The following is a 27,321-nucleotide window of genomic DNA, read 5'->3' on the forward strand; positions in this document are numbered from 1 at the left end:
TAGTGGTAATTGAAAAGAATACAATACTAATCAACTAGAAGTTTTACAGTATGTGCTACGTTTTCTAGGATGAAGTCAAGGAATAAATGAAAAACTGAAAATATTTGAAGGTAAACATACATGGTTTTAGGTGAAGCAAAATAAAGTACATAATAAAATTCATTCCACCAACTGCAATTTTTATGTTTAATTAAAACCTGAACACTATCCTCAACGAGATTCCTTGAAAAAGATGGACTGAATGCAGCCCAAAATAATCCTTTAACCCAGACTGAGTTTTGTTACCAGTATAGCTATTGGTTTGATTGCTGTTGCTCTTGATTAAACATGCCTGTATAAAATATTTTTCAAAAGTTAATACGCTAGACCAAGTTCACACATAGCTTAATGATAAGCATTTCCAAATATTTGTTTGAATTGGAAAACATGGGTGATTCATTTTAATCATTCTAACAATATTTATTTCTGAAGGTGCCTGGAAAATAAGATTATATTAACACTGAAGGAAAAACTTCTCAGAGGACAATTTTGTATTTCAAAATCAGTTGAACTGAATATGAAGCTGACACCACACTTTGGTACAATTATTTATTACTGCTTAATCAATGACAATGCTGCAACCTCAGCTTTTCTGTTCATGTGAAATGAAGAGTGACTGCCATCCTCAACATATTGCTATGAGTTAGCTGAGCACTGTAAAAGAACCTCAAGATGCAATGCAGTGTAAGGGTATACATATATAACAAGAGCCAGAGTATTTGTGAACAACAGAAATCTATACTTTTCTGGATTGGCCCCAAGAGGTTAAACTCTACAAGTCAGTAAAAACATAGATGGTAGTAAAATAAAGTCATTTCACACTATAATAGAACTTAGCAATAACAAGCTGGGACCCTTCAACTGATTTCTAAAATTAATAGTCACGATGACTTGTTCACTTGACCATTACTTAAAGGATCATCACTTTAAAGACAAGTGACCTTCTCAACTCTGTTTTCAATACCACTAGCACCTGAACTTCCATCTCAGCAGGCATTATCACTGACAGCAAACTCTGCTTCTTAAGAAAATTTTCGAACATATAAAAGCAGTTCTTTAATACTTTATTTGCCATACTTTCATATTCTAGCCTGCAAAAGGTGAGGCAACATAAATGGCAAAATAACAGGATCCTTTTGCTTTCCAACCAGTTCTCGGAAGAGCTTTCAGAATTAAGGAGAAGATTCTCAATGGCCACCTAAAGAGACAGCACCAGCGATAACCACTTCCAGCCTATATTTATATTCTTCTGGATGACTAGGAACACTGGAAAGTTCATAACCTTTGATAATTTACCCACACTTGCATACTATCATAACCACTCTGACAGCTTTGCGGGACGGGGATCTATGTTATCGGATGTTTTTATATGGTGACTAGGAGAATGCAGCTGTAGTCTAACTTCAGTACTGCCATACAAATTAAGATGACAGATGTCCCAAAATACTGAAGATATTCCATATCTTTTTTCACCAGAACTATTTTTGCTTTCTTTAGACCCAGTGATAATCACCATCTACATTTTTTGTCATAACATGAAATCCAGTTATTCACACACTCAGTTTCACTGGTCTTGTGACTGTGCTAGATAAACAGAAGGAAAATATACTTTGAATATAACAAAAATTAGGCTTCAAGATTTTCTTAAAATAATCTTTCCTCACATACAAATTCTAGCTACTAGTATGTATTGGGTTTGCATGGCAAGGTTTTGGTAGCAGGGGGCCTACAGGGGTGGCTTCTGTGAGAAGTTGCTAGAAGCTTTCCCTATAGACCAATGGAGCCAATGCCAGACAGCTCCAAGACGGACCTGCTGCTGGCAAAGGCCAAGCCCATCAGTGACGGTAGTAGCACCTCTGTGATAATGTATTTAAGAAGGGGGAGAAAAAACCCGGGCAACTACAGCCAGAGAGAGGAGTGAGAATATGTGAGAGAAACAGCTCTGCAGTGAAGTTCAGTGAAGATCAGTGAAGAAGGAGGGGAAGGAGGTGCTCCAGGTGCTGAAGCAGAGGTCCCCCTGCAGCCTGTGGTGAAGACCATGTCCCCCTGCCCCCTGCAGCCCATGGAGGTTAGCGGTGGAGCAGATATAGACCTGAAGCCTGTGGAGGACCCCATGCTGCAGCAAGGGCATATAACTTGAAGGAAGCTATGACCCCTTGGAAAGCCCATGCTGGAGCAGGTTCCTGGCAGGACTAATGGACCCATGGAGAGAGGAGTCCACGCTGGAGCAGGTTTGCTGGCAGGACTTGTGACCCCGTGGGGGACCCACGCTGGAGCAGTCTGTTCCTGAAGGACTGCACCCCGTGGGAGGGACCCACACTGGAGCAGTTTGTGAAGAACTGCAGCCCGTGGTAAGGACTCACGCTGGAGAAGTTTGTGGAGGACTGTCTGCCGTGGGAGGGACCCCACGCTGGAGCAGGGAACAGTGTGAGGAGTCCTCCCCTGCAGAGGAAGGAGCGGCAGAGACAATGTGTGATGAACCGCAACCCCCATTCTCCATCCCCCAGTGCTGCTCAGGGGGAGGAGGTAGAGAAATTGGGAGTGAAGTTAAGCCCGGGAAGAAGGGAGGGGTGGGGGTAAGGTGGTTTTGAGATTTAATTTTTAGTTCTCATTATCCTACTCTGATTTGATTGGTAATAAATTCAACCAATTTCCCCAAGTCAAGTCTGTTTTGCCCGTGACAGTAATTGGTGAGTTGATCTCTCTGTCCCTCGACCCATGAGCCTTTCATTGTATTTTCTCTCCCCTGTCCAGCTGAGCAGGGGAGTGATAGAACAGCTTTTGTGGGCACCTGGCATCCAGCCAGGGTCAGCCCAACACATAGTGTTACTTATCAGTGTTCCTTAAAGAGAGAATAACTTGTACATGAGTAAACATTCATATAAGGATATATTTTAAAGATACTGAGATAGCATCTGATATCATGCATATAATTGCCCATCTGTTTCTATAAATTACATTTAACATAACACTTAATCACTTCCTATAGAAAAGGAAATCAATTAGATACATATGCTTTAAAACTTTATTGGGAGATGGTATGGAAGAAAAAAGGAAAACATGAAAAAGTAGTCAGGAAACATTTCTACTATATTTCTTCTTTATTGACAATATTTAATATTGTAAATATAGGTGAGTAATGGAGAGGTAAAAGCTAGAAGGCATTACATTTCAAAAGTAATCAAAACTGGAAAAGATCCCTGACTGAGCTTTGTATTGCCAAATATAAGGAGCAGACTACGCTTTACAAATGCCTATCATCTTCTGATTAATTTTTATACATATAATAAGAGAAATAAAAATAAGACAGAGAAAAGAAAACACAACAGAGAAGATTCCAAGAATTATAGCAAGTAACACATTTCCAATTAAGTAATCATACTTTTTATTACTGGCAGTCTGGCTGAAAAACTGAGACAACATAGCAAAGCTACTACATTAATGTTTTTGCCAATGAAAACAAAACCATAATGGTGGCTACCAATAACCTTCTTGAATCACTTGGCTGATATACAGGTTTCATGGACTGGTACTCTGGCGATTGCAAGAGAGTTCCCATAAGCTAAGACTTTCAAAGCTGCCAGAAGGGCATTTGGATGTCCATTTTATATTCTAATTTTAACAGATTTGGGTGACTGAAAACAGGGGCAGCTTTCAGAAACCTGAGTCTTTCTTTTCAGAGACTCAGAATCGGTCTGTTCAAAGCACACTTGCTGAAAGGCACTGGAAACATAAAGAAACATCACTGACCTTTGATAAGCCCAGAAAGCACACCATACATCTGACAGCACCAGAACTGTACTTATGAAGACTGTAGGTCACAAAGAAATACATTTTAACTGTAAGGGGGTTTTTTTGGTGGTTGTGGTGGTGTTTTTTTTCTTGTCTGGCAGATGGCACTAAGTCCATAGTAACAGTAATCAGATGGATATGCAGCAAATAAACCACAACATCCTTTCTTTTCCCAGATTCAAAGGACAATGCAGCCAACAAGGACAGCTTAGGAAAAAAACAGCTCAGTTCTGCCTGTGGGATACCAGCATTGTAAAACACAGGACAATGGTCAGCAAAAACTTCATTCTGTGCAAAACGTGGTCCAGGTACATTGAAAAGAACACACAGGAAAGATGACTCCAAAAAAAATAATATCAATTCAAATATCAGAGTATCTTCAGCTGTTCTGGAAATTGATGTAAGGAGCTATTCAGAGAAATAAAAGAGCCCTAACAGGGATACTCTATGGCAAAAGACCACAATCTGGTGAAGAATGCCAGCGCTCTGTGCGCTGCCCTTGGCCCCTCACGCGTGGCATCCCATGTCTGAAGGGACTCTCAAACTCAGCCTGTGGCAGGCTACACACGCACGGCACTGTTCTGCGGAGAGAGTGCAGAGCTAAGAGAATGAACAGAAAAGAACAACGTCATGAGAATTATCAGGCTGTCCAGATTTAGACTTACTCAGTATTTCTCCTAGGCACAAAGACCTCCAAGTATACTCATTTTTTGTTATGGTTGAAACTGGCTTTAAAGTCTCACTGAATAAAATCAGACCATGACCAGTAACTTAGCAAAAGAAAGCAAGCTTAAGAAATTTTCCTCTGCAAGGCTTCTTTAAGTAACTACTAATGATGACAGAAACAACCATACCTTAGGGTGCAAGAAAAAAAAAAAAAAAGAAATAAAAGTTATGTAGTTATGTTTGATCCTTCTACTTTAATCCTGCTTTTCCTGACAAAGCAATTTGGATTTGTAATAAAAGTAGTTTTTATCATGAATCTTCTCAGGAATTTAGTTAATGTTTTTAGTAAGACCTTTAGTTTCATAAATAGGCATTTGTCCTGGGGCCTGAATCCAGTTTTTTGGTAACAGCGATGATTAGTGTAACTAACGTTTGAATGACTTTACTAAAGAATAAATTAAATAAGATCACTCCTGACAGGGAAAGTAGAAAGGGTTAAGGCTTCAGATCCAGTTCCCACTGATTGATGTCATGACTCTGGGCAAGTGGCTGAGATTATTTTTACCCAACTCAATAGCACACTAAACAAATTCCCAGTACAGATCTGCTCTTAATACTGTTTATGCATCTTATAACTCTATCACAGAAAGCAAGTGGAGTGGTCCAAGGAGCTCAGTACAGGTACATTTCTTTAGGGAACTCTTTTATTTTACATATATGGAACTCAGGCCTCTTTTTCCTTTCTCTGTCCTATTCTCAGCCCAGACTAATGTTCCCATTGCTCCTGGGCTGCTGACGAGGGTTACTCTTTCTCAAGATAGCTGAGAAATGAAGGCTTCAGTCCCAGTCTGCTCAAGAGGGCAACGAATGGATGCTTTTTTCTTGTGTGCGCAAACCAAGTCACTTACTATGTGAAAAATTGGCAGCACTACAGCTACCACCACTCCTTCTCCAGACACATCATGACAGAAAAGACTGAGCCTCCCCTCAGTACCAAAAGAGTGATCTTGGTATCTGACTCCAGCACAGGTTGCAAGTGCAGATTCGAACCCCACACAGGCATCTGATGTGGGCATTAGATAACGTGGGGGTGGTTGGACACCTACACCTAGCCCAGAAGGGGGATAAGACACCCTCCTCACCGTCAGCATGACCCCAGGACTACTTCTGCCTGCCCTGCTCACCCTGTTCACTGCAGAGAAGCCAAGCAATTAGCCTATGTTAAGACCCAAGGCAAGTCCATGGAATTAATTTAAACAGCTTTCACTATATTGACTATTTCTTAGCTTACCAAGTAGCCAAAGCTGCAAAAGTATGTAGTCTTCAGGCCTGACTAGCAACTAAGGTAAGCTGGATGAGTAAGCACAGAAGAGCAAACTAAGGGAAAATTATTTAACCTAGACATATCAATATCATACCAGGAAAGCTCCAGTGGAATTTAGTAAATACTTAAATTTTGAACAGAATTTTTTTGTGGCGATTGATAAACTCCAGGAAACAAACACAGATATTTTTAAAGGAGTACGAAAACCAAGTTAGGAAAAATCAAAGTTAAAAGCTCACATCAGCAAGAATTAACCTCCCACAAAATCAAAATAACACAGATTTTTATGCATTCAGCAACTACAAGCATGTACTGATTGACAAAAAGTGAAAAGAAAAATGGAAAAGGGAAATTATTTGATTTTTTTGTAAGCTAAGTGAGTGAAAAGGCAAAAAAACCCCAGGTTTCAGAAGCAGGAGAAACCTACAAACTACCACCTTGTCTTAGCCAAAAGGTCTCTCACTGTAGGTAGTCTTAAAAATACTACAGTTGCCCAGTTGTAATGCATTCTGTCCTTTATCGTGTGTCTTGTTAGCGTGGGCTTAGTTTTGCTTTAAAAATCAACGTTTATTCAATTTATGAATAAAAGCTTGTCTTACTGACATTACACGGGGTCCTCAATTTATGTTGATTTCTTTATCATAAAATCTGAGCTGAAGCTCGAATTTTCATAGACTTTCTAAATATATTCAGTATAAACTACAGGCTATGTTACAACTTTTACACTACTGGCCTAAGCATATGTTGTGGTTTAACCCCTGCCAGCAACTAAGCACCACGCAGACGCTTGCTCATTCATCCCCCCTCCCAGTGGGATGGGGAGGAGACTCGGAAAAAAAGTAAAACTCACACGTTAAGATGATAACAGTTTAATAACTAAAATATAATAATAACAATAATAATAAAAATAATTAATAATTTCAACGAAAATTACTATAACAAAAAGAGAGAAATAAAATGCAAGAAAAGACAAGGGATGCACAATGCAATCGTTCACCCCCTGCTGATCGATGCCTGAGCAGCGATCCGCCCCTCCCAGCCAATTCCCCCCAGTTTATATACGAAGCATGACGTTCTGTGGTATGGAATATCACTTTGGCTAGTTCGGGTCAGCTGTCCTGGTCATGCTCCCTCCCACCTTCTTGTGCATGTCGTTGCCAGCAGAGCATGGGTAACTGAAAAATCCTTAATTTGTGATAAGTGCTACTTAGCAACAACTAAAACATCAGTGTGTTATCAATGTTATTTTCACACTAAATCCAAAACACACCACTGTACCAGCTACTAGGAAGAAAATTAACTCTATCCCAGACGAAGCCAGGACAGCATACTTTTAAGTTTTTTTACAAAATTAATTTTAAGTGCATGTGCTTGCTGATAGAGCACATAAACTAGAAGTATGGGTTTTTTCCACCCACAATACTTAAATGGCTCAACTAATTTCTCTCTTATGTGAGCAAGCCAAGGGTGACTGGAATGAACAGAAATGCAGGGTATTTCTCCACCAAAGGCAACATCAGTTCTGATGGTCAGCAATACAGGTTTCTGACATAAGAGACATCCCTGTGTGCGTGAAACAGTCTGTCCATCCCTGTTGTCTCTATACACACCTCTCCACTCACTGGGGCACTGCCCTAATGCCGCTAAAGAATGGCCAGAACCAACAAGATTCCTGGCCAGCAAGATCCAGCAGTGGATGCTCTCTGTATTTGCTTCTGAAGTTTATACCAGTTCTGAAGAGGAGTTCTGTATTTCTCTGTTCCCAGCAGGGTCCTGAATCTTGCCACCTCCACTCATTACCCAGGTTACATTTTCTTTTTGTCTGTTCTCCTTCCTTTTTCTCCCAAATTAGCAGTCTAGCATTGATAATAATAGTAGGAACTGGCAGAATGAATGACCTTCCCCATTTAATTCAATGACATAAATATCAAACATTTATCATTTACTCAGCTCGTAGGTCTGCTAAAGACAAATTCACCTGTGACACATGCATCAAGATAAATTCATATCTCTTTCTAATATACTTCCATTAGTATCAGATTTATCATCCATTCTCCTAGTCTTGAGTACCACCCATGCAGCATAGAAGATGACTCTATTCAACTCAACAAGATTCTATTTTAAAAACTCACAGCACACACATTCAGAGCTATGACTTCATTCAGGTATATTTGCTTAAGCTTCTGTCTCCTTTGTTGCAACACTGAGCTGAAAATGGATATGTAATCCATTGCTTATATGTACCCTTTATTCAACATATTGTTTAAGATTCTGCCTGTGCGTAAGCTACATCTACTAATCTTTTCCCCAAGAAGCCCAGTTTTCCAACTCAAGCTGTAGAGGTATGTGAGTTTTTCTTTGAAAGTCCCCAATTCTACGATATATTAAGTGTCATCATGTATGCACTGCAGTACACCTGCAGTACGTGACACATCACTGCTTTAAATGTGAATTTGATGTCAAATATGACAACTTTACACATCACTGAGACATACCCATTTTTCCCTGTTAGATAAACACACATACATTTCCTGTATATGTACACAGATATCAAATAAATGTTTCAACCTGGCATGCTTCCTTCAATCCCTTTCTTATCTGAACTATGAATCCCTGAAAAACTGTTATTCATTTCGACCTTTTGGATTTGAGAGCAGTATAAAAAGAGGCTGGTCTAGGGGAAATACATCTTTGTGAAATTAAATTCCCAAGTTCAAAATCAGTCCCATCTGTGATGCATCTTCTTTCCTTTCTCTTCCTTCCATCTCTTACTGGTCTCTTATCACCATTCCTTCATCTCTATATGTCGTGGTGGTTCTGTTACTATGTCAGAAACCAGTTCTTATTTTCCTAACTGGATTTCTTGAATCCAATAAGCCTTACTGTCATTCCATTCACTTACTGTCAATGTATTTTCTTTCACTAAAGATGCATTTCCCCAAGATGCGCAGTATTTTGGGGGAAACTCTCTGCCTCTTTTTCTCCTGTTTTGCTGCAACAGAGTTGATATTCCCTCACAATTTTAATGACAGTTACCTATGGGAATATAGATGATAGTCCAGTGAAATATAGGTGGATCTGTTTGATTAAACATTGCCTTGTCACCAAACAGATCACTGACTAACTGCAACCAAGAAGATTCATGAAGCCTCAGTGACATATGAAAGAACCAGAAAGAGTGATTCCATCCAGGAATGTTTCAGTAGCTACTTAGTAGGAAATTCTTGCTGCTTATATAGCTTAGTTTACAGCTATATAAGCAATATTTCTCATAGCAGCAGAAGGCAAGCTAATACCACAAATATCAACTAAGCAGTGGCTCTATTTACCTTTTCTTACTACCAAGACATTTCAAGGAAGTAATACAAGTAGGATGCAAGTAGTGAAAAGATATGAACAGTGACAAAATGAGGGTATGAAAGAAAACCGCTCTCGCATACTCCATTAGTGCCTGTCAGCTCTTGAAAAGCAGAGACTCAGTCACCATTATGAGGGTAAATAGTCCTTATAAGGATGAATTTTATTAACTGTATTTTACAGCTTTCCTGTTTAAATTATATCCATCTTATTACATAAGCAAGCCTGAAGAAATAGCCTCTTTTTCATGTTTTTTCTTGATTTATTGTGCAGATCCATAAGAAGATGCTATAATTTAACAAATCTGGTTATGGCAGAGTGTGTGCATGTGCACACGCATGTGTGTGTGGAGAAGGCAGGGGAGAACTGTGTGAGCATCTACCTTTCAACTCTACTTTGCTTTAGACCTGGCCTGCTTCAGAAGCAGCACACTCCATCATGCAGGGTATCTACCAGGATAAGTGATATCAGCCTCTGCAAAAGACTCTCTTATTCTCCAGATCCTCTGTCAGCATGCCACCAAAAGACACTAGGGCCCTACAAGATGGTCCAGGCAAATCAGGGGCTGCCTAATGAGGAGAGTTTGCCTGTGCTATTGCACAGCTGATTACAAAGATGAAGGCATTGAAAGCAGATACTAAGGGGAGGGGGCAGCATGGGAAGAGAAAGGAAAAAAAAAAAAAAGTAAAACAAAAGGTTTGGTCCATATTTTAACCTACTCTACACTTACCACAAAGAAGTATACACCAGATGTGCATGGGGGCAGAAAGAGCATAAGTATTCTGTGTACTCTAGGCACCTAATTTAGGATCTGATATTCTGTATCAAGTTGGTAGAGATACAGGTTCTTCCAGAGCATGATGTAAAGCACCTAAGTGAAGTTTGGTAAATGCTAACAAAGAGTTGTGAATTCCCCCCCTAGAGTTACCTGCCTGCCTCCACTATCCTGACAGGCAGACCAGGTGCTGAGGTACCTGCTGGGAATTCCTCTCAGGTGCTTGCATGGATGGGAAAGTATGTCAGCAAATAAAGAAAGAGGTACAGAAAATGACACAGATCTCCAGTAACACGCACTAGAAATACCTACTTTAAGAATATGCTAGCTGGCTAGTGAAAGAGCTTGTATTACTTCTGCAATCATAGGGAGATTGTAAAGTAGGCACAAGAAGAAAGGGGTTATAAAAAAAAAATAACTGTATGATATTTTGCAAATATGAGTACTCTTGTTAGAAGAACTCCACAGACACACATCTTCCCTAAGTGATTATTTAATGCCTATGAAAGTGCTTTCCCTTTCCAAGGCCAACTTCATTATGGTAGCACTACTCACGGTGTGGGGCATCCAGTAAAACCACCATGGTGTAAAACACTCTTCTTCATGATATTAGTAAGCTAATAATGTCCAAGCAAGTATTTATTTTCTTACACTGTAAGATCACAACTGAAAGACTGAATTTTCTAACCTATTTTTAATCAAAAATTAGGATGAGATTGAACATTCCAGAAACATTAATGTGGAGAGTGTGGAACAAAAATCTGGGCAGAGCAATGTAACAAAAAGAAGTGCCAATCAAAAATATTTATGTAAATCTGTGAAACTACTTTTTAGCCCACCATCAGCTCCTGCTGAGACAATTATTGATCAATATTCTGTCAAGTATAACATAATTCTAGAGATTTATTTTCTTTGTCCCTCACCTTAACCTAAGACCTGCTGAATTGTAATTGAAGTAAATAAATCATCTTTACTTTTTGACCTTTTAAAAAATATTCACTAAGCACATTTTACCTCTATCAAATTTGATGTTCTAAAGGGACTCAGGTGGCTGCATTAGCATACTGACCTTACACAAGTTCTAGGATGGCTATGATGTAGAACACAATACTTTTAGTAGAACTGCATAGTTACCCACCATCGCACACTGATCATTTGGGTCTAGGTTGAACCTTACGTAAGAGGCAGCACAAACCCATGCCGCTTTAGGAAAGATCTGCACAATTAGGAAGACAGACTTGGCAGGGACCGCATCATTCATCAAGACAGGCTCCTCACAAACAGAAGTTGATGCTTTACATGGAAATGATCCTGGAAGATTACCCATCCCTTCCCTCAGCAAGCATCCCTCAGCACACTCCTCTATAAATTTTGCATCTTCAAAATAAAGGGGATAAAAGCTCTAAGCTACAATGCTCCGCTAAAGAAGACCACAGACAACCCAGTGCCAGAGTCTCAGGTCTCTGCATGAACACAAACCTTCTCCTCCACCTTCCTGCTGGATTGTGTGGGTGAGAAATTGATGCAATTCACTGTGAAATCATTTAACACTGCAAGAATGTGGCCAACTCAATGGCCATTGCTGTGTTGGGATAAGAATGGCTCCAGCATGGCTCAGACCCCTGGATGTCACCATTCACAGCTCACACAGAATGAGTATGTGCTCATCAGTCTCCCGCAGATCCCAGACACAGATGGGCACTACCAACACAGGGAGACATCTATGAAAGCAGACAAAATCTTGTCCTAAATTGTGCAGATGGGCCTGGGGTGCAGAGACTAGAATCAAGTTCTCCTGAAATCTGGAGAGGTTAAAATACAAGGTTTGCATCTCCCATACATTCCAGTTATGACATCCATACCTTCCAAACTGTCTCAGAGAGGGCTGTTCTAAAGCACTTCTCTGGCACTTGCTGCTATCACCAGTTCTCACTTTTGCAGAGATTTAATATACCTCAGACAATTAACAACAATTTTTATTTTTCTTTTTTATATATTTTTTTTAAGTTTACCACTGACTGTGTTGCTATTCCCCAGTTCTCTCTCAGTCACCCGGCCAGTCCACCTGTGAGGGCAAATGAATGCCCACACCTCCCCGACCCATCTTTATTGAATGTATCAATACTTGCACCAAACATCAGAGCAGCTAGGATCTTCAGTGCAGTCATTCTCCAGAGACCTCAAACCAAAAGGTAATAGGGAACTTACCATAAATCTAGGTTTTCTAACTCATATAAAAACATACTAGCAGTGTGTCAAAAGCCAGCTATTTTTAAATGGTATAATCATAAAATGAAATGTCAAATATTAACTGTTCAATCCATTCATCATTGCAGCTCTGCATAACTGTCTCGTCTTAAATTAGTAAGAAAACTGTCTAGATGCTGCAGTTTCAGAACTAATAGTTTTCACCTTCCAAAAAAAAGTCAGGGCTTGTGCTCACCCAGAAATCCAATTAGTGACCTAAATGCGATAGGACAAGGGGTAATGGTTTTCAACTAAAAAAGGGTAGATTTAGACTAGATATAAGGAAGAAATTTTTTACGAGGAGGGTGGTGAAACACTGGAACAGGTTGCCCAGAAGGGTGGTAGATGCCTCGTCCCTGGAAGTGTTCAAGGCCAGGTTGGACGGGGCTCTGAGAAACCTGGTCTAGTGGAAGGTGTCCCTGCCCATGGCAGGGAGGGGTTGAACTAGATGACCTTTAAAGGTCCCTTCCCATCCAAACTATGCTATGATGCTATGAAATACTGAAGAACAACTAATTTACTCAAATTTTGAAAAGCAAACAAAAAACAGCAACAAAAGAGAAACCTACATGAACATAGAGGCATGGGGTTACATTCCCTAATCCAGTCTGAGCTGCCTACTGTGCAGGTCTGAGGATGTACACATGCAACTCATTACAATAGCTAAAATGCCAAGAGGTGGTTCTTGAGGATATGTTCTTGGGTTTGGCATAGCCATCAAACCATGCTGTTCATTGCAAATGGTTTTCTCTGGATGAGTTTGCATTAGCTCTTAACGGCATGAGGATGGCACTGTGCCACTTCCGTATTCTTCTTTGTTCCAAATCGGTCCAGTTCTTATCAGAAGTGACAGAAGCCAAAGCACCACTACAGCATCTGAGGAGCTCTGGAGAAATGGAATTAGAGAGAGACTGAGGAGTTACCATAAAACGCTTATAACTTGGTAATATCCTCAGCACAACAATCTTCCTTATAGCTGCCCTAGGTTGATGGGGACCTGAATATCTGGCCTTCTAGTGAAGGTACTCAGCATGATCTGAGAGACTCAGATGATGTGCCTTGAGACAGTGCCTTTCTTACTCACCTGTTACAAGGTCCAAGTAGAAACTGCTGGAAGTTCAAAGCCTCCTCACAGGCACTGCGCTCTGAACAAGCATGTGAATAATCCCAGATCCATCACTGCTTCACTCCTAGTTTTACATCTATGTTAATTAACTGAAACCACGAGAGCTCCAGCATCCCCCGTCGGTGTAATGCAGAGGAGGGCTACACTCATAACTTCTATTATTGTCAGTGGTAGTTACGTATATGTGCTGGGCAGAGAGGAGCAGCTGTCCTCTAATAAGGTGCTAGTCATGACAAATATAATACTGACATGGGACCCACATAATTGTCTTTATAAGCACACTGCAAAGCAAGAATGATTGCAAATGCCAGGAACCAGAAAAAAACACAACATTCTCCCCCCACTTTTTTTATTTCAATTCGCAAAGAACAGCACATTTCTGCAGCAAATAGAGCTTACTAAACCAGCTGCCTTTTGTTATTGTCCTTATGCCTATCTGTGATATTATACAACAGATACCACTTTATCGGTGTCCATAAATAACTTTTATTATGCATCTGAAAAAGCACAGTTTAGCACGACGCAGAACAGACACCATCTCTTCCAGCAGTTGAGGCCAACAACTTTCTTCTGTACATGCCATTACGACCCTACCCCTGGGTGATGGGGAAAAAAAAAAAAAATAATTGTACCAGACAGCAGCTCCTCTAAATATTCTGAGAGGTTGCCAGCACCAGAAACAGACATTACTAGGTATATTGCTGAATGCTGCATCCAGCTTGTTGTGGTTTTCCCTCTGCAAGTACCAAATTTGCTGCCAGCTCCACACTCAGGAAAGCCAGTCTGATCAAATCCAAGACAATGAGCTCTGTTTTCAGGATACACTGAAGCCCATGTCTTATGTTAACACAACCAGTGCCATCATCTGGCTTGTTACCAGCTGCTGTCACTGCCTGTGACTGCTACTAGTGTCAAAGAAAATAAAAGCTAACTGGCCTCAAGGGCACGAGATGGGCATGGCCAAGAACTTAAAAATAAATTTAAAAAAATATGAAAAAAGTGAAAATCAATTTTATAGCTAATGGCAAAAATAACGTCCATATTTTCCATTCTTTATTTTCAGACAAGCCTCTTATTCTTTTGCATGCCTTTAGCTGCTAATGTTTTCATTTGTTTTACTGCCATTTGCTCTGCCAATTTGAACAGTGATGTAATGACATATGACTGCCTGATAATCAGTGGTACTCACAGCACCTTTGTCACTGGTGGCTCAAGTGCACAATGAACAGTATCTTGAATTTAATGTATTTGTGGCTTTGTGAAGGCAGCAATGACATACAACGGGCTTTTTTCTCCTTTTGTTTCTGTGCTCTGTTATAGAACAGCCTGCCACAGAGACTGCGACCAGAGGATAATGAAAAATGCTGGGCCATTGTTGGTCATGGCAAAAATTTGCAAACTTCACATTCTGTTTAATTATTGAAGAATGGCTTTTCAAAGATCCATGCATTGTTCTAAAGAGACATCGTAGCATCTATCTTCCTTTCCTCACAAAAGCTTTTTATCTTCAAACGAGAAGAATAAACTTGTTGAGGGCCAATTAGTAGTCCGTCTATGAAGAAGTTTAAAGGAATTTTTAATTAGTAAATTGACCCATGGTGTGAGTCACCTGGAATTACATCTTTTCCTAAGACAGTTAAGCTTTCTTACACAGATATGAGTCAGTACCTTAGATTCAAGACTCTCTATCTCTTAATACTATGTTGTTCATGTAGACCTATTTCATTCACTACTGCAGGATCACTCAGACAGTAAATGTTATTCAAGGTGAACAAAGACAGCCCTCTGACCCTTGTTCTAAGCCTCTAGCATGACTTCCATTCATCCAGAAGAAATGTTATGCATCACTCATGTATATTCTGCCTAAATCCTAAAGAAAAAAAAAAAAAAAGTTTCACAGTCTATTCCCTCTCATTTAGTACAAAGATACTATCAAAGATCCGCAGACTTGACTAAATAATGAAATAAATAAGAGTGCATGCAGAATAGAGGCTGGAGTTTCATTCCCAACTGGGCAGCAACTCAAAGATCCCTATATAGTCAATGGAAAGAGGTAGCCACCTCCAGAAGGTGGATCAGAGCCTATTCATTACATGCTTAAATGAAATAGCATGCATCTCTCTCCCACCATCTGCAAATGGTCCTGCATTTTTTCCTTCTGAAAGGTGACATGACATATAAACATGACAGGCATCATCATTTGAACATGCCTCAGAAATAATAGAAATAACCTCATACGCTGCCTTCTGTAGAAAACTCTGCTAATGAGAATTTCCTCATAAGAAAAGAAGGGTGAGGAAACCAAATATCAATCTGTTATGGTATGAATATAGGATACAATAGACCGTTCCTATTCCCATTTACGTAACTGGTACCTTGTCAGTTACATGTAACTGGTGACTCGGCACTAGAGATGCAGCCTAACATCCCAACTGAGAAAAAGATCAGAAAGCCAAACTCTGATGTTAGAAAGCTATTACTTCTAACAGCATAGGAAAATCTGAGATTCATTTATGTCATATAAATGGCACTTTTACTGATTTTAGCAATCAGTACAATAATCAGCATTTCTTTTATACGTTTCATCATTACGTAGGCAGCAGAGAAGCAAGCTTGTGTATAAAAGGTAAATCTAAGCCTCAAATGAAAGAGATTTTCAAGGTATCCAGATATATGTAAACATTTAAGTGGGAATCAGCAGAGCCCTAAACTGATAAACATTTCTCATAAGTTATGTATGAATTAAAATCAAGTTTTTATTAAAAATGCATAAGTATGATCTGTGGTGAATAGAACTATTAGCTATGCATGTTTACTTTTTAGTGAGGACAGAAATCAGTAATTTTTCTTCTAAATGTCATTTCTATCAGAGAGTCACAGAATGATAAAATGCTGAAACAATTCTCAGATGCCATCCAGCTGGTACATATACATCTGGGGAGAGGGGATAAAATAACAAACTGTGAAATGTTTATTTGCCACAGGGGCAAGAAAATGTCATTTCAACTATTGCGTCCATTTTACTTTACAAGTCAGGTAGTACTCAACAGCCCCTATCTTTCACTCACCATAACAAAAAAATAAATTAAGATTAATCTGGATGACAATAAATTATTTGATGTTTTAAAATTACGCATTTTCAGCATATTTTTATGATCACACATTACTTACAATGGTCTCTGCCTTCCTCACTCCTGTTGGAAGCTACAGAAAACCACCTAAAACCCAAAGTGAGCATAAATTGGTTTTATCCATTTGATTTTAGCTTTTTTTTTTTCCTAGGGGATCTTAAGGGACATACGCACTAAAGCTGAGATTGCTCTGGTGAAACCATGCTTCTTAGTTTCCTTTTGCAGTCGATGAAGAGACGAATACCTTTCCAAAACAGCATTTCTCAATCTATAGATCAGTCATCCTTAAAATCAAGAAGTCCTCAGTAAAATGACTAATGAAAATGCAAGAGGGAGGAAGATGTAAATGGTAAGTACTATGGATGGAAAAACAGCATACAATGGGTCTGAGATTTCTTCTCTCCCTGCCCCTCCCAAAAAGCCTACTTAAACTGAAGGACCACTTTATTTAACACACAACTCTAAAGGGCAGTTTAGAGCAAGAAACAATGTTAACCACTCTGACCTGCCCCCTGAAGGATTCCCTCTTCTGACCACAGAGGAGCCTAGAGAGATTATTCTGATTTAGTCAGATCATCGACACCCTCGCTCCCACCCAAATATGAAAATACTCACTATTGTTATTCCCCGCTAAATGTCACTTAAATTCAGAACCATAAATAAACGCTGTAGAAATTCAAGATTTCTGACACACCTTCTCTTCTAAAATGTCAGTGGGCACAGTTGTCTCTTTTGGAATTGCACACCTGGGATAATCTCTTGAGCTCAGTGGGCCCATGGGACCAAAAAGGCAGTTTGGAATGTATGAGGATACCCAAGTAGTTCACTGGGCACTGACATCAGCCTCCAGAGCAGACACTGGCTGAATCTCACCAGTCCCTAAGCCCAGGGAAATTTCTCAAAACTTCATGCTAACTGAAACTAGATGTTGAGATCCATGTCATTGGATGCACCAGGACATTGAGAAGACTTCAAAGGTTTTAGATTCTTTCCTGGAACAAGTCACTCAGTACTTGTTTACAAACTTTATCTGCTGCACTTGCATTGTATACATTCCCACAGCTGAGCCTGGGACAGTAAAGTCACTATCCACTAAAAACATTATGTTTCTGCTTTGAACCATTCTGCAGTGGAGCCTGTTCCTTTCTGTTGACTACAGAAAGAGAGATTTCTCTCTACCAACTACAGACTGACTACAGAGAGTTTTTAGTGTCTTTCAAAAATGCTTACTTAGTGCTTTTTACAAAGAAACAGAAAAAGGAAAAAAAAAAAAAAACAAACAACAACACACCCTGCTCATCATTCAAGGTGCTAGCTCAAATCTCTGTCAATATGAAATTAATTCCTACTGTCAAAGATTTGCCTCATGGCTATACAAGAAGAGTAACTTCGCTAGATATTCTAAGTCCCTATATTCAGGTAGCTTATTCAACTCCTCTCATCTATTTAAACCTTCCCCTCCTACCCATCATCACAGTATCTGAATGTTGAGTCTTCTCACTGAACTCTAAAGAAGTTCAGCTTCAAAAAGCAGTGAATTAAACTTGCTATTCAGCTGGTCTGAAATCTTTTATCCCTGTAACTTAAAACAACATATTCTGCTTTTCTTGAAGTGCATGATTGGTTATTCACAACTATTTTCCATCCACACTTCTACGAAAAATAATACTGTATCATTCATAGTGAACATCAAGCTGCTAAAATTAAATGACATAATGGACTGTTACCTCTGACATCACTATTGTTGACCTCAAGTTATCAGAAAAAAATGTTTGGTTATGAATCCTGGTGTTTTATCTCAAAAACAGAATAGAAAAAGTGTTTACTTTTCTACCAAGGTCTCACTTAAACCTAAAAAGGTTGCTACATATTTCTTTCATAGCTCTCTAAATTCACGATCAAGTTGTTGTTTCCTATATTCCCAGCAACACCTCAAAATCTACTGCTTAGTATTATACAGTAGCTTTCAAACACACATCTGTTGAAAGTCTGCTATTCACAGGACCCTTCATTTTCATTGCTAGTAGGATCACAATGTTTTTGGAGACAATGCGACTAAGACTTTCACTTTCCTTCCTATCAAAACTGAAACAAAGCAAGAATCAGAACTTTAAAGAAGGCACAGGCACAAGTTGTTGACAGTCACAATTTCAAAGGCAGTGCTTATATTTAAGTACTGTCCAAAACCCAGAAACCAATTATTTCTACTCTCTTTCTGGACTGACAAACCTACAGATGCACAGGCTAAGAGCAGCAACAACATCACTTTCCATTCCACATGCAAAGCCCACATCTTTAATTCCCCTTTTGCTAGCAAAAAATGTAGGAACATGTATATGTCATCAGACTTTTCCATCACAGACACTTCTGTCCTAAAGCTGCTATTGAAAACCATTGGCAACGGTGACAATGAAACACAATTAAAACACATAAGCAAAAAGAAAAAACAATCCTCCCCAAAACCAAGCAATTAAAAGCAAACACCAAAATCATCATTACTGCTTCCCTATAGCAAAAATGAAAAAACCAAACACGCTACATACAGTAGTTACATGGTTTGGTGTGCTATCGGAAAGTACTCTCATGATACACATGGTATAAGAGCTTATATTAACAAAGAGACGTTCTTCATTACATAAAACTGCAGAGTAGCTAATCCTAGGGAGTATCTGGCGTGAACGCCTTTGCTTTGCTCTCAGAGGGACCTCAGCTGTAATCTGGCAAATCTCACTCCCTGAAGGTCCAGAGACAATTCAACCTGCAAACTATTAAAACATGAGTTTTTTCACAAGCAAGGATATTCATAGTATTAAACTGCGCTAAACCTTGTAGGCAGATTTGTGACATAGACTAGAACTTGCCATAAGCACCATTCCTGAAGTACTTGCATGAGCATAAGAATGTTTGCTGTCCTTTTTTAAAAAAGGCAACCCAAAACTTTACAGGGCTGATCACCAAGGCAGACTTTTTCTTTAAAAACCAAGCTCAGTTCTATTACATATCCCATTGTTTTATAATACATGTGAAAACTGGAAGAGAACAGGACACTCTTCAGTCTTATATCATGTGTGCAGTATAGATTACGGGCATCTCTCATGATGTCAGAAGTCGTCACAGAAGACATACAGTAGATACTACTTCCCTATTTGCTTGTAATTAATTTCCTGGGTTTGAGTGGTTCCACCACTTTATCTGCTGCAGATCAAATACCCGTCTTCATGTACAACAAGGTAACTAAATATGTGTTTATGGACAGTGGTAGAAATTACCTCAGCTGATGCAGTTTTTGAAATAAAACTATTGGAATTTTCTCTTAATTGGCATTATTCATTTGTGGAAAAGCACAGAACAAGCACATTTCCATACAAGCTGTTAGCTTTTCGAACATTTTTTTTTCATTAGCTCAAAGCAAAGAGAAAGATTGGGCCTATGTTAGCAAAAGCAACCAAATCTGGGTGCTGTTGTTGTTCTGCTTGGCCAAAATGACGCACTTGGACAGTGGCTTCAGCCGGAATTGTCACTGGAACAGTTCGCAAAGAGATACAACCAGGTTGTGTGTTGGTGTGCTTATGCCCCAAACAGCAAGGTGTTAGTGAGGAAAAGGAGAGACTGCAAACGCCGTACATTGATGCCTGTGAAAGACATTGATTTTCAGAAATTGAAGAGTTTGTGCCCATTATAATACATGCTTTGTTAGAGCATCAGACTGAATACCCCAGAATCACTAACTGAGCCTTGGGATATATGCAGCTTGTTTACAAATTTTACACAGTTTTTAATACTTAGCTGGAATATCTGAACTGCATTACAATTTACTTTAGGAAAAAAAAAAAAAAAAAGAAAGAAAATGAACAGACAAAATGTACAAAAAGAATGATATAAATAAATTCAATAAATGCAGATGAAAACAGAAAAGGCAGTGCAAAGGCTGAATTATCCATCATCTAATTAGCCCTGGGAGTATGGCAATCTTTGATGGATAGAAACAGTAAGGCAATGATTCCTGGAGACTTAAAGTTTCCATAACAAATGTTGTCCTTTCTCATCACTGCACTTGGGAAGAGAGTTTCCAAGTTGAAAACATGCAGAACTTTTTACTGTTTTGCCACTGCTCCAAGTTTCCCAAGCAGCAACAGTGGACACGTAGAAAGTTTCAAACTTCAAGAGCCATGGGGCTCTTGAAGCCTTACAGAAAGCAGAATAATCTGGCAGTTTCACCTCTGCTGCTCTTGTTATTAAAAAGACTAAGCAACAAGATATTAGTGTTACTGATGTAAGCTATTAATAGACAAGGAGACACCCGAAAATAAAGAGGTTTAAAGGACAAAATGCCATAGCAGAGAATTCTTCCAATGAAACCAGGATAGCTGACACACAGCAAAAACCACCAGAGCCTCTATAACCATGAGAGCCCACGATGCCCCGGGTTGTCTTCAGAAGGACAAAGGACCAGAAAGACCAAAATTAGTATCTTAAAAAAATGAAAAGATATTTTGAGATAATTAGCTCTGTATACAGAAGGCAATGCCTTGTTCCTAATATCAGCAAAATTAGCTTTTACTTGCTGTTAATTCTTCTCGTTGGCTACAAATGCAGAGGAAAATGAGCTGTCAAAGGTTGTTTTCCATAGTACAAATGAGAGCACAAACAGGAAGGTATATGTATGTTAATAAGTAGGGGAGCAATGATCAGTATGCCCTTGAGAGCAGAAACATTCCTTGAGCTTTCTGATAATCTGATGGTACAGTATGTTGCCTTAGCTATAAGCATTTAAAATGCATTTATGAAAATAATTCTGCTTGCACAGGGTCTCTCAAGTTGATGCAGCTCTAGTCCTGTACCAGTATTTGAAACAATCACCTTTTTTTGTCCATTTGTGACATCTACATCATTTCTATATATGTAAAATATGCAACAGCTTCTCTAATGAACTGCAGTATTCCTCAGTATTATTTATTGTACAGTGCCTACAAAGACCAATTAAATCACCACACCCTAGCTCTGCAGAGATGGAAGAAAATATTTGCATTAAAAATTGGAAGAAACCTTTCTTTTTACAAACTTTTTTCCCCTGAAACAAAAATATATTTTCTACTCCAAACATGACCATTTTAAAACTGAAACCTAGGTATCAGTAATAAACAACATTCACGTTAAAAGTTTTCTCCATTTTTTTTTAAACTATGTTTATCATTATAGAAAGGATTCCCATGCCCATCTCCCCAGGCTAGATAACTTCTTCATCCTTTGTTTTTGAATTGCATCGGCATTAACGTGGCTGCTAATTCTAGGATGAATCTTGACAGCATTTGCTCCTTTAAGTAGCCTTTACCTAAAAAGTAGTGACAACTGATGATCACCCACAGGCCTACTTAGGAAAGTTAAGTTTCCTTGACTTAAAACTCATGATCTGTTCCATCTGATGGTATATGGCACATGAAGGAATATGACAAGCGATTTTAATAAAGCGCATCATTTTTTCCATTCCTAAATCCTTTTTGTCATGTAAATTGTTATTCCTGCTTTGAACCTATCTAAATGTCATTACATAGGCCAAGTGTGATTCAGAGGTTTGCGTTGCTGCTAGCATACCCTTTTCTTGCTCAGTAAAAATTTTCACGTTTGCTTTCAGTTTATGAAAATATTTTAAGTTTGCTTAAGCTACTCAAGAAAAAAATATTTACTTTTAAAAAAAAATATATATATTTGACCCTGTAGTTTACAAGCACTTTTAGCAAGCTTACAGTAATGCTACAATTCTACATTAGCTTACCTGCTCATCCACTTGCTGATACATTCCCAGGGGGCATTTCTGTTGATGTTTTTACTGTGGGTTTTGCACATATTTTTGTCACCATGAGTTAGCAAATATGTTTTCCTTCACAGGCTTTCAAAACAATTATAATTTAAAATCTTAGCACATTCCATAGTCATCATAACCTTACTGTTGTTGAATGCATTAGAAAAAAAAAAAAAAAATCAACCTTTTATGTGTAAAAGGTACAATTTAAACCACTTTTTGTTCTCTTTGCAGGAAAAAAAAAAATAAGAAGAAAAGTCTGCCTCTGAAACTTAAATGGATCTGAAGAACTTCAGTGATTAATTTTATGTTTCCAAATTGCTGGAAAAGGTTACATTCCTACCATTCCACTCAAGATTCACTACTTCTATTTAAGATTCTTTTTTTAGACAGTGTGCATGAATAAATCACATCCGATAAGATACTTCCAGCTACAAAGAATCAGATAACTTAGGTGGAGAACAGCATATACAAATAAAATGTTTTCCAGAATACAAAAGGATTAAGGGTTGATGACAACCGATAGAAAGACCACAGGCATTTTGAATTTCTCATCTGCTAACACATCTTCCTTTTCCTATGTACCGTTTTACTGATTTTGTTCTCTGAAATCTAGTGGGTTTTTTCTTCTGTAGTTCTCTTAGTACCTGTCTGCAGGAGAGGAATTGGTGACAATGCTGGTTGCTATTGATACCGACTAACACTTTCTCAGCAAAACTATTCAGTAAGAGGTAGAGGGATGGAGTAACATGAATTATTTCCTTCCTGCTATAAGGTTAACTGCTTAACAAAGGTGCTTCCAGCACCTGCTCTGCCAGCACACGAGCACTTGGTCTAATGAAAATAAGAAATGGGGCATGTTCCACTGACAGGTCTTTAGCTGTGTGTCACTGCATCCAAATCCACAGGAATTCTACACATCATGTACCCGATCTGACAGCAACAAACCCATGTATAGAAGGGACATTTCTTTAGTTTAACTTTAAACCCATTCACTTTTCAGGTGCCACGACACAATTGCACAGTCTAACCGTCTTGCTAAGCAGGTCTATTTTTAGGTAGTTTCTTTGTTATTGTATCTCAGTGCCTACTTTTTAAACTCAGTCTAGTTTACAAGTGCTGCCACATGTCTCCTCTAAAGGTAACTATAAATATATAACTGTTTTAGCTCTGGAAGGACATAACATTACGATGTTAACAAACACTGGCCAATAAGTCTGAAGGGGGGCGGGGGGAGGTACACATCTGCAGAAGAGCTCAGGATAACAACTTCACACACACACACACACACACACACACCTGTATGGCAAACTGTTTGCACGCTATGCATCACCCCTGCCACGCCGCGTCCCTGCTTTACGTAAGGCCAGCCAAATACCGGCCTGCCAGAGGAAACCCAGGCACCAAGTTGAGTCAAGGCTTGGGAAAGATGCCCGAGTTTATTAACTCCGCCGGGCGCCCACCGCAGCCTCCCCGGCAAAGCTTCCGCGAAACTACCTGTAACGCAGCCCCTATGGCCCACCCTGCCACCTCACCCCGCGCCCCGCTCCTCGCCCCAAGCGCGGCCGCTGCCCCCCCCCCCCCCCCGCGCTCCCCCTCCGCCAGCGGGGGAGCCGCCGCCGCCCCCCCCGCTCCCCGCCCGCTCCCACCGCGGGCCGCCCCCGCCGCCACTCACCAGCTGCGCGCCGCACACCGCCACCAGCGTGCACCGGCCGCTGCAATAGCCCATGGCTCCCGGCACCCCGCGCCGCCGTCCCGCCGCGCCGCGCCGCGCCCGCTCAGGCGGCGGGAGAGCACCGCCCGGCCGCCGCCCGGCTCCCGCCTGCCGCCGCCGGCGCGCCCCAGCCCGGGACCCGCATGGGGGCGCGCCCGCCGCCCGCCCGCCCTAGCCGCGGCCGCAGCGCCCGCCGCCTCGGCGGCCGCCGGCAGCGGGGCCGGCCGCCCCCGCGGAGGGCGGCGGCAGCGCCGGGGGGAGGGCGGCGGCAGGTGCCTGCAGGAGCAGCCGCGCTCTGCCGCGCAGCCCCAGAGGCATCTGGGCTTCAAAGTTTGCCCCCTCAACTCCGCTCGCAAACCATCCGGGCTCGCAGCCGTCTGCGGCGGGGGGAGGCGGCGGGGGGAGGAGAGGGAGAGGAGGAGGAGAAGGAGGGAGGGAGGGAGGGAGGGAGGGACGGCGAGGCAGGCGGCGGTGCTGAGCTCAGTTCACGCTCGGAGAGCGGCTTCCCTCCTGCCCACAGCACAGCCGCTCCCCCACCCTCCCTCCTCCTCCTCCTCCTCCTCCTCCCGGTAGGGCTCAGGCAGCCCCAGCAGTGGAAACCCCCCGCCTGGGGGCTCCCCCACGGGAGGGCGCGGAGGGGCGGCGCAGCGCGGGGACGGGGCGGCTACCGCTTTGTCTGCGAGGGCGCGGCGAGGGCGGCTTCACCCTCCGGGCGCCTTTGTCTCGGCGGGACACCTCTCCGCGCCCACCCCTCCCGGGGTGCCCACCCCTCCCGGGGCTCCCCCGCACACGCGCCGCGCCCAGCCGGCGCCCGCCGCAGCCCCGCCGCCGCCCGGGCACAGCCCCCTCGCCGGTGTTGGGGGGCGGGGGGGGGAGGGGGCGGCAAGGGCGCGGAGCATGGCGCGGCCGCAGTCACGGAGGGGCCGGGCGCGGAGCGGCACGGCGCGGACCCGGCGCGGACGCGGCCCGGCGGTGGGGCGCGATGCTGCCGCCTGCCGAGCCGCGGCCGGCGGTGCAGGGGGAGGCCGCCCCAGTCCGCTCTTCCCCCGCGGCGGCTGCCGCTGCTGCCGCCGCCGCCGCTCCGGCCGGCACCGGGGAGAGCTCCCCCAGAGATCCGGGGGTACGCCGGCCCCCAGCCTGCCCCCAGCAGCGGTGTCCCACCCACCCCGGGCAGAGGACAGAGGCGGGGGCAGATGGGAAGAGGCTGTCTGGGAGGGATGCGGAGCAGAGGCCAGGAGCTGCAGGGCGAGGGCGGGAAAAGAAGGACAAGACCGGGCAAATCCAGAAAAAATATTAATTGTTTTCAGGGAACTGTTTCTGCTCGCCATCATGAGAGGAACGTTTGCGCTTAGTGGCATGGTCCAGTCTTTCTCTGCTATCAAAAGCATCCAGAATACATAAACTTGGTGGGAAATGCTATGTCAAGTTCTGGTGTGTCAATCAGAGTCCAAAGACTGTTACTTGCTGTGTCATCAGCAGCGGTCTTGACATTGCATTCGGACCAGGTCACTTTTTTGCTGACCTGCCCGTTGACAGAGGTAGTTTTAGCAGTGACATCAACAATTTTGAACTGGAGGAACATCACTAGGTTTTCCGAGCACATGTGGATGTTTGTTTGCAGCACAAATAGTCTGTGAAACTGGAAGCTCTCTGGAAGCTTAGAACCCTATGTAGTTTGTCTCTCACTTTCTAAGCGGGTTTGTCAAAATAGTTGGCAGGCTGTCAAATGAACAGTTATGATTCCTAAAATGCCTTATAACATAATGAGCACTCCACAGGCGAGCAAAACACACACAAAGGTGACACTGGTTGTCCTCTACTCCATAAGGACGTCCTTCTGATCGTCAGCTTCTGTGCTATCAGAAACAGCATTGACCTGTCAAATCACTGGTTGTGCAGAGTACCAAACACAGCAAACACATTCACTTTAGGACCTAAGGAGGCAACAGCCAGGGAGAGCTGTATCTGAGAAGAAATAAAGCTGTGGAGCTACTGAGGCTCAGAGAGCAGAGACATCCAGCAAGTGGCAGAGAATAGCTCAGGTACCTCTGGACTCAAATAGTCTTTCTTGACTTCTCCAGCATGCTATTCATGCATTTTACAGAAGTGATATTGGTGTGCAGGTATTAGTTGGTATTATGGTCATTTGAACTTTAGATTTGAACTAGACAAGATCTAGTGGTAGACTCTGCAGTTTCTGTGTAATTACTTCTGTCTCATCCCAGGCATGTTAGCCTTTGTGTACTGATCCCTTCCAGTATAGTGAATTCTGCCTGACTGAGGAGTCAGGGTGGTCAAAAAACAATGGAAAACACTTTTTATTTACCCACAGCCATTGTCTCCTGGTAAAACTGGCAAAGCGGCAAGAAGAGTATATCTGATTATCTGAAACTGGGAGCAGGGAAGCTAACAGGAGAAGGGGCAACTTGTACTCATTTAGACTCTTGAGAGGAAGCTAACACTAGTGCTCTGTGTGTGTCCATAACTGATCTGGTTGTTTATTACAGTGGGAGGTTTCCTAAGGAAAGTGTAGGTGGTAGTGACAGAGTCCAAAAGCATGATCTCCATGGACTCCTATAGTTTTCCAGAGCTCCCTGATCCTTTTCTCAGCACCTTCTTCTACAGCTTTGCTTTTCAGTAAGAAGCTCCAATTCTTTGCCCTCTCCTGAGCTTCAAAGTAATTGTGTCTCTTCTTGCCACTGTTCTCCAGTTCCCTCTGGTCTATGGCTTACCTTTCCACACCAGCAGCCTTTCTCCATGCCACTCTTATCCATTCTCTCCGCTTTACAATATCAGATGTATGGGTTGGACTGCATTTTGTCCTGTCTCTGCTTTTGGTCAGAGCTGCTTGGTAAGGTCCCTCTTAGGAGTAGAACAAGGCCTTAGCAAAGGCAGATGAAGTCAAAGAAGTCAGTTGTGTGAAATGCTCTTTTCCCTGACCTTTGAGGTCTGTTGCTGCCTCTGTCACAGTTTCTCTCTGCTGTTGTTTCAGTCTTTCTACCTTTCCAAGTATGAACCTTCCCAAAAGCTGAGATTTAAAGAGGAAGTTATTCCTCCATCTCTCTTAAGCTTGTTGACAATAGTGATGTTTAGGTTCTCTGTGAGAGTCTCCAGCTGTAACCCACCATTGAGGTGTGAAAGAGGATTCCTCCTCTCTGTAGTCAACAGATTCACCACAGTTAGGCTTGTTGCAGACTTGCCTTCTCTCGCTCTGTGCAATTAGAGAGGCTACAAATTATATATTGGGAGGGAAAAAAAGTTATGGTATCACTATGTAGAGCAGGCGGGGAAGGATGAGCAAAACACTGTCGCTGAATCCTTATAGTCTGCTCCCTGAGTACTCGAGGTGA

At 41.7% G+C, this 27,321-nt stretch overlaps 1 protein-coding gene across 1 annotated transcript in view; it reads right to left on the reverse strand.

Annotated features, from left to right (window-relative positions):
• NKAIN2 (sodium/potassium transporting ATPase interacting 2) overlaps positions 1-24,084 on the reverse strand; it is a 578,259-nt gene extending 554,175 nt beyond the window's left edge. The window contains exon 1 of the mRNA XM_074819203.1: positions 23,933-24,084. Coding sequence (XP_074675304.1) covers positions 23,933-23,986 — 54 coding nt within the window. The 5' untranslated portion in view covers positions 23,987-24,084. The remainder of the gene's footprint in view (positions 1-23,932) is intronic.
• Positions 24,085-27,321: the final 3,237 nt, after the last annotated feature.

The sequence above is a fragment of the Strix aluco genome, chromosome 3, assembly GCF_031877795.1.
Source record: "Strix aluco isolate bStrAlu1 chromosome 3, bStrAlu1.hap1, whole genome shotgun sequence".
NCBI classification, from domain to species: domain Eukaryota; kingdom Metazoa; phylum Chordata; class Aves; order Strigiformes; family Strigidae; genus Strix; species Strix aluco.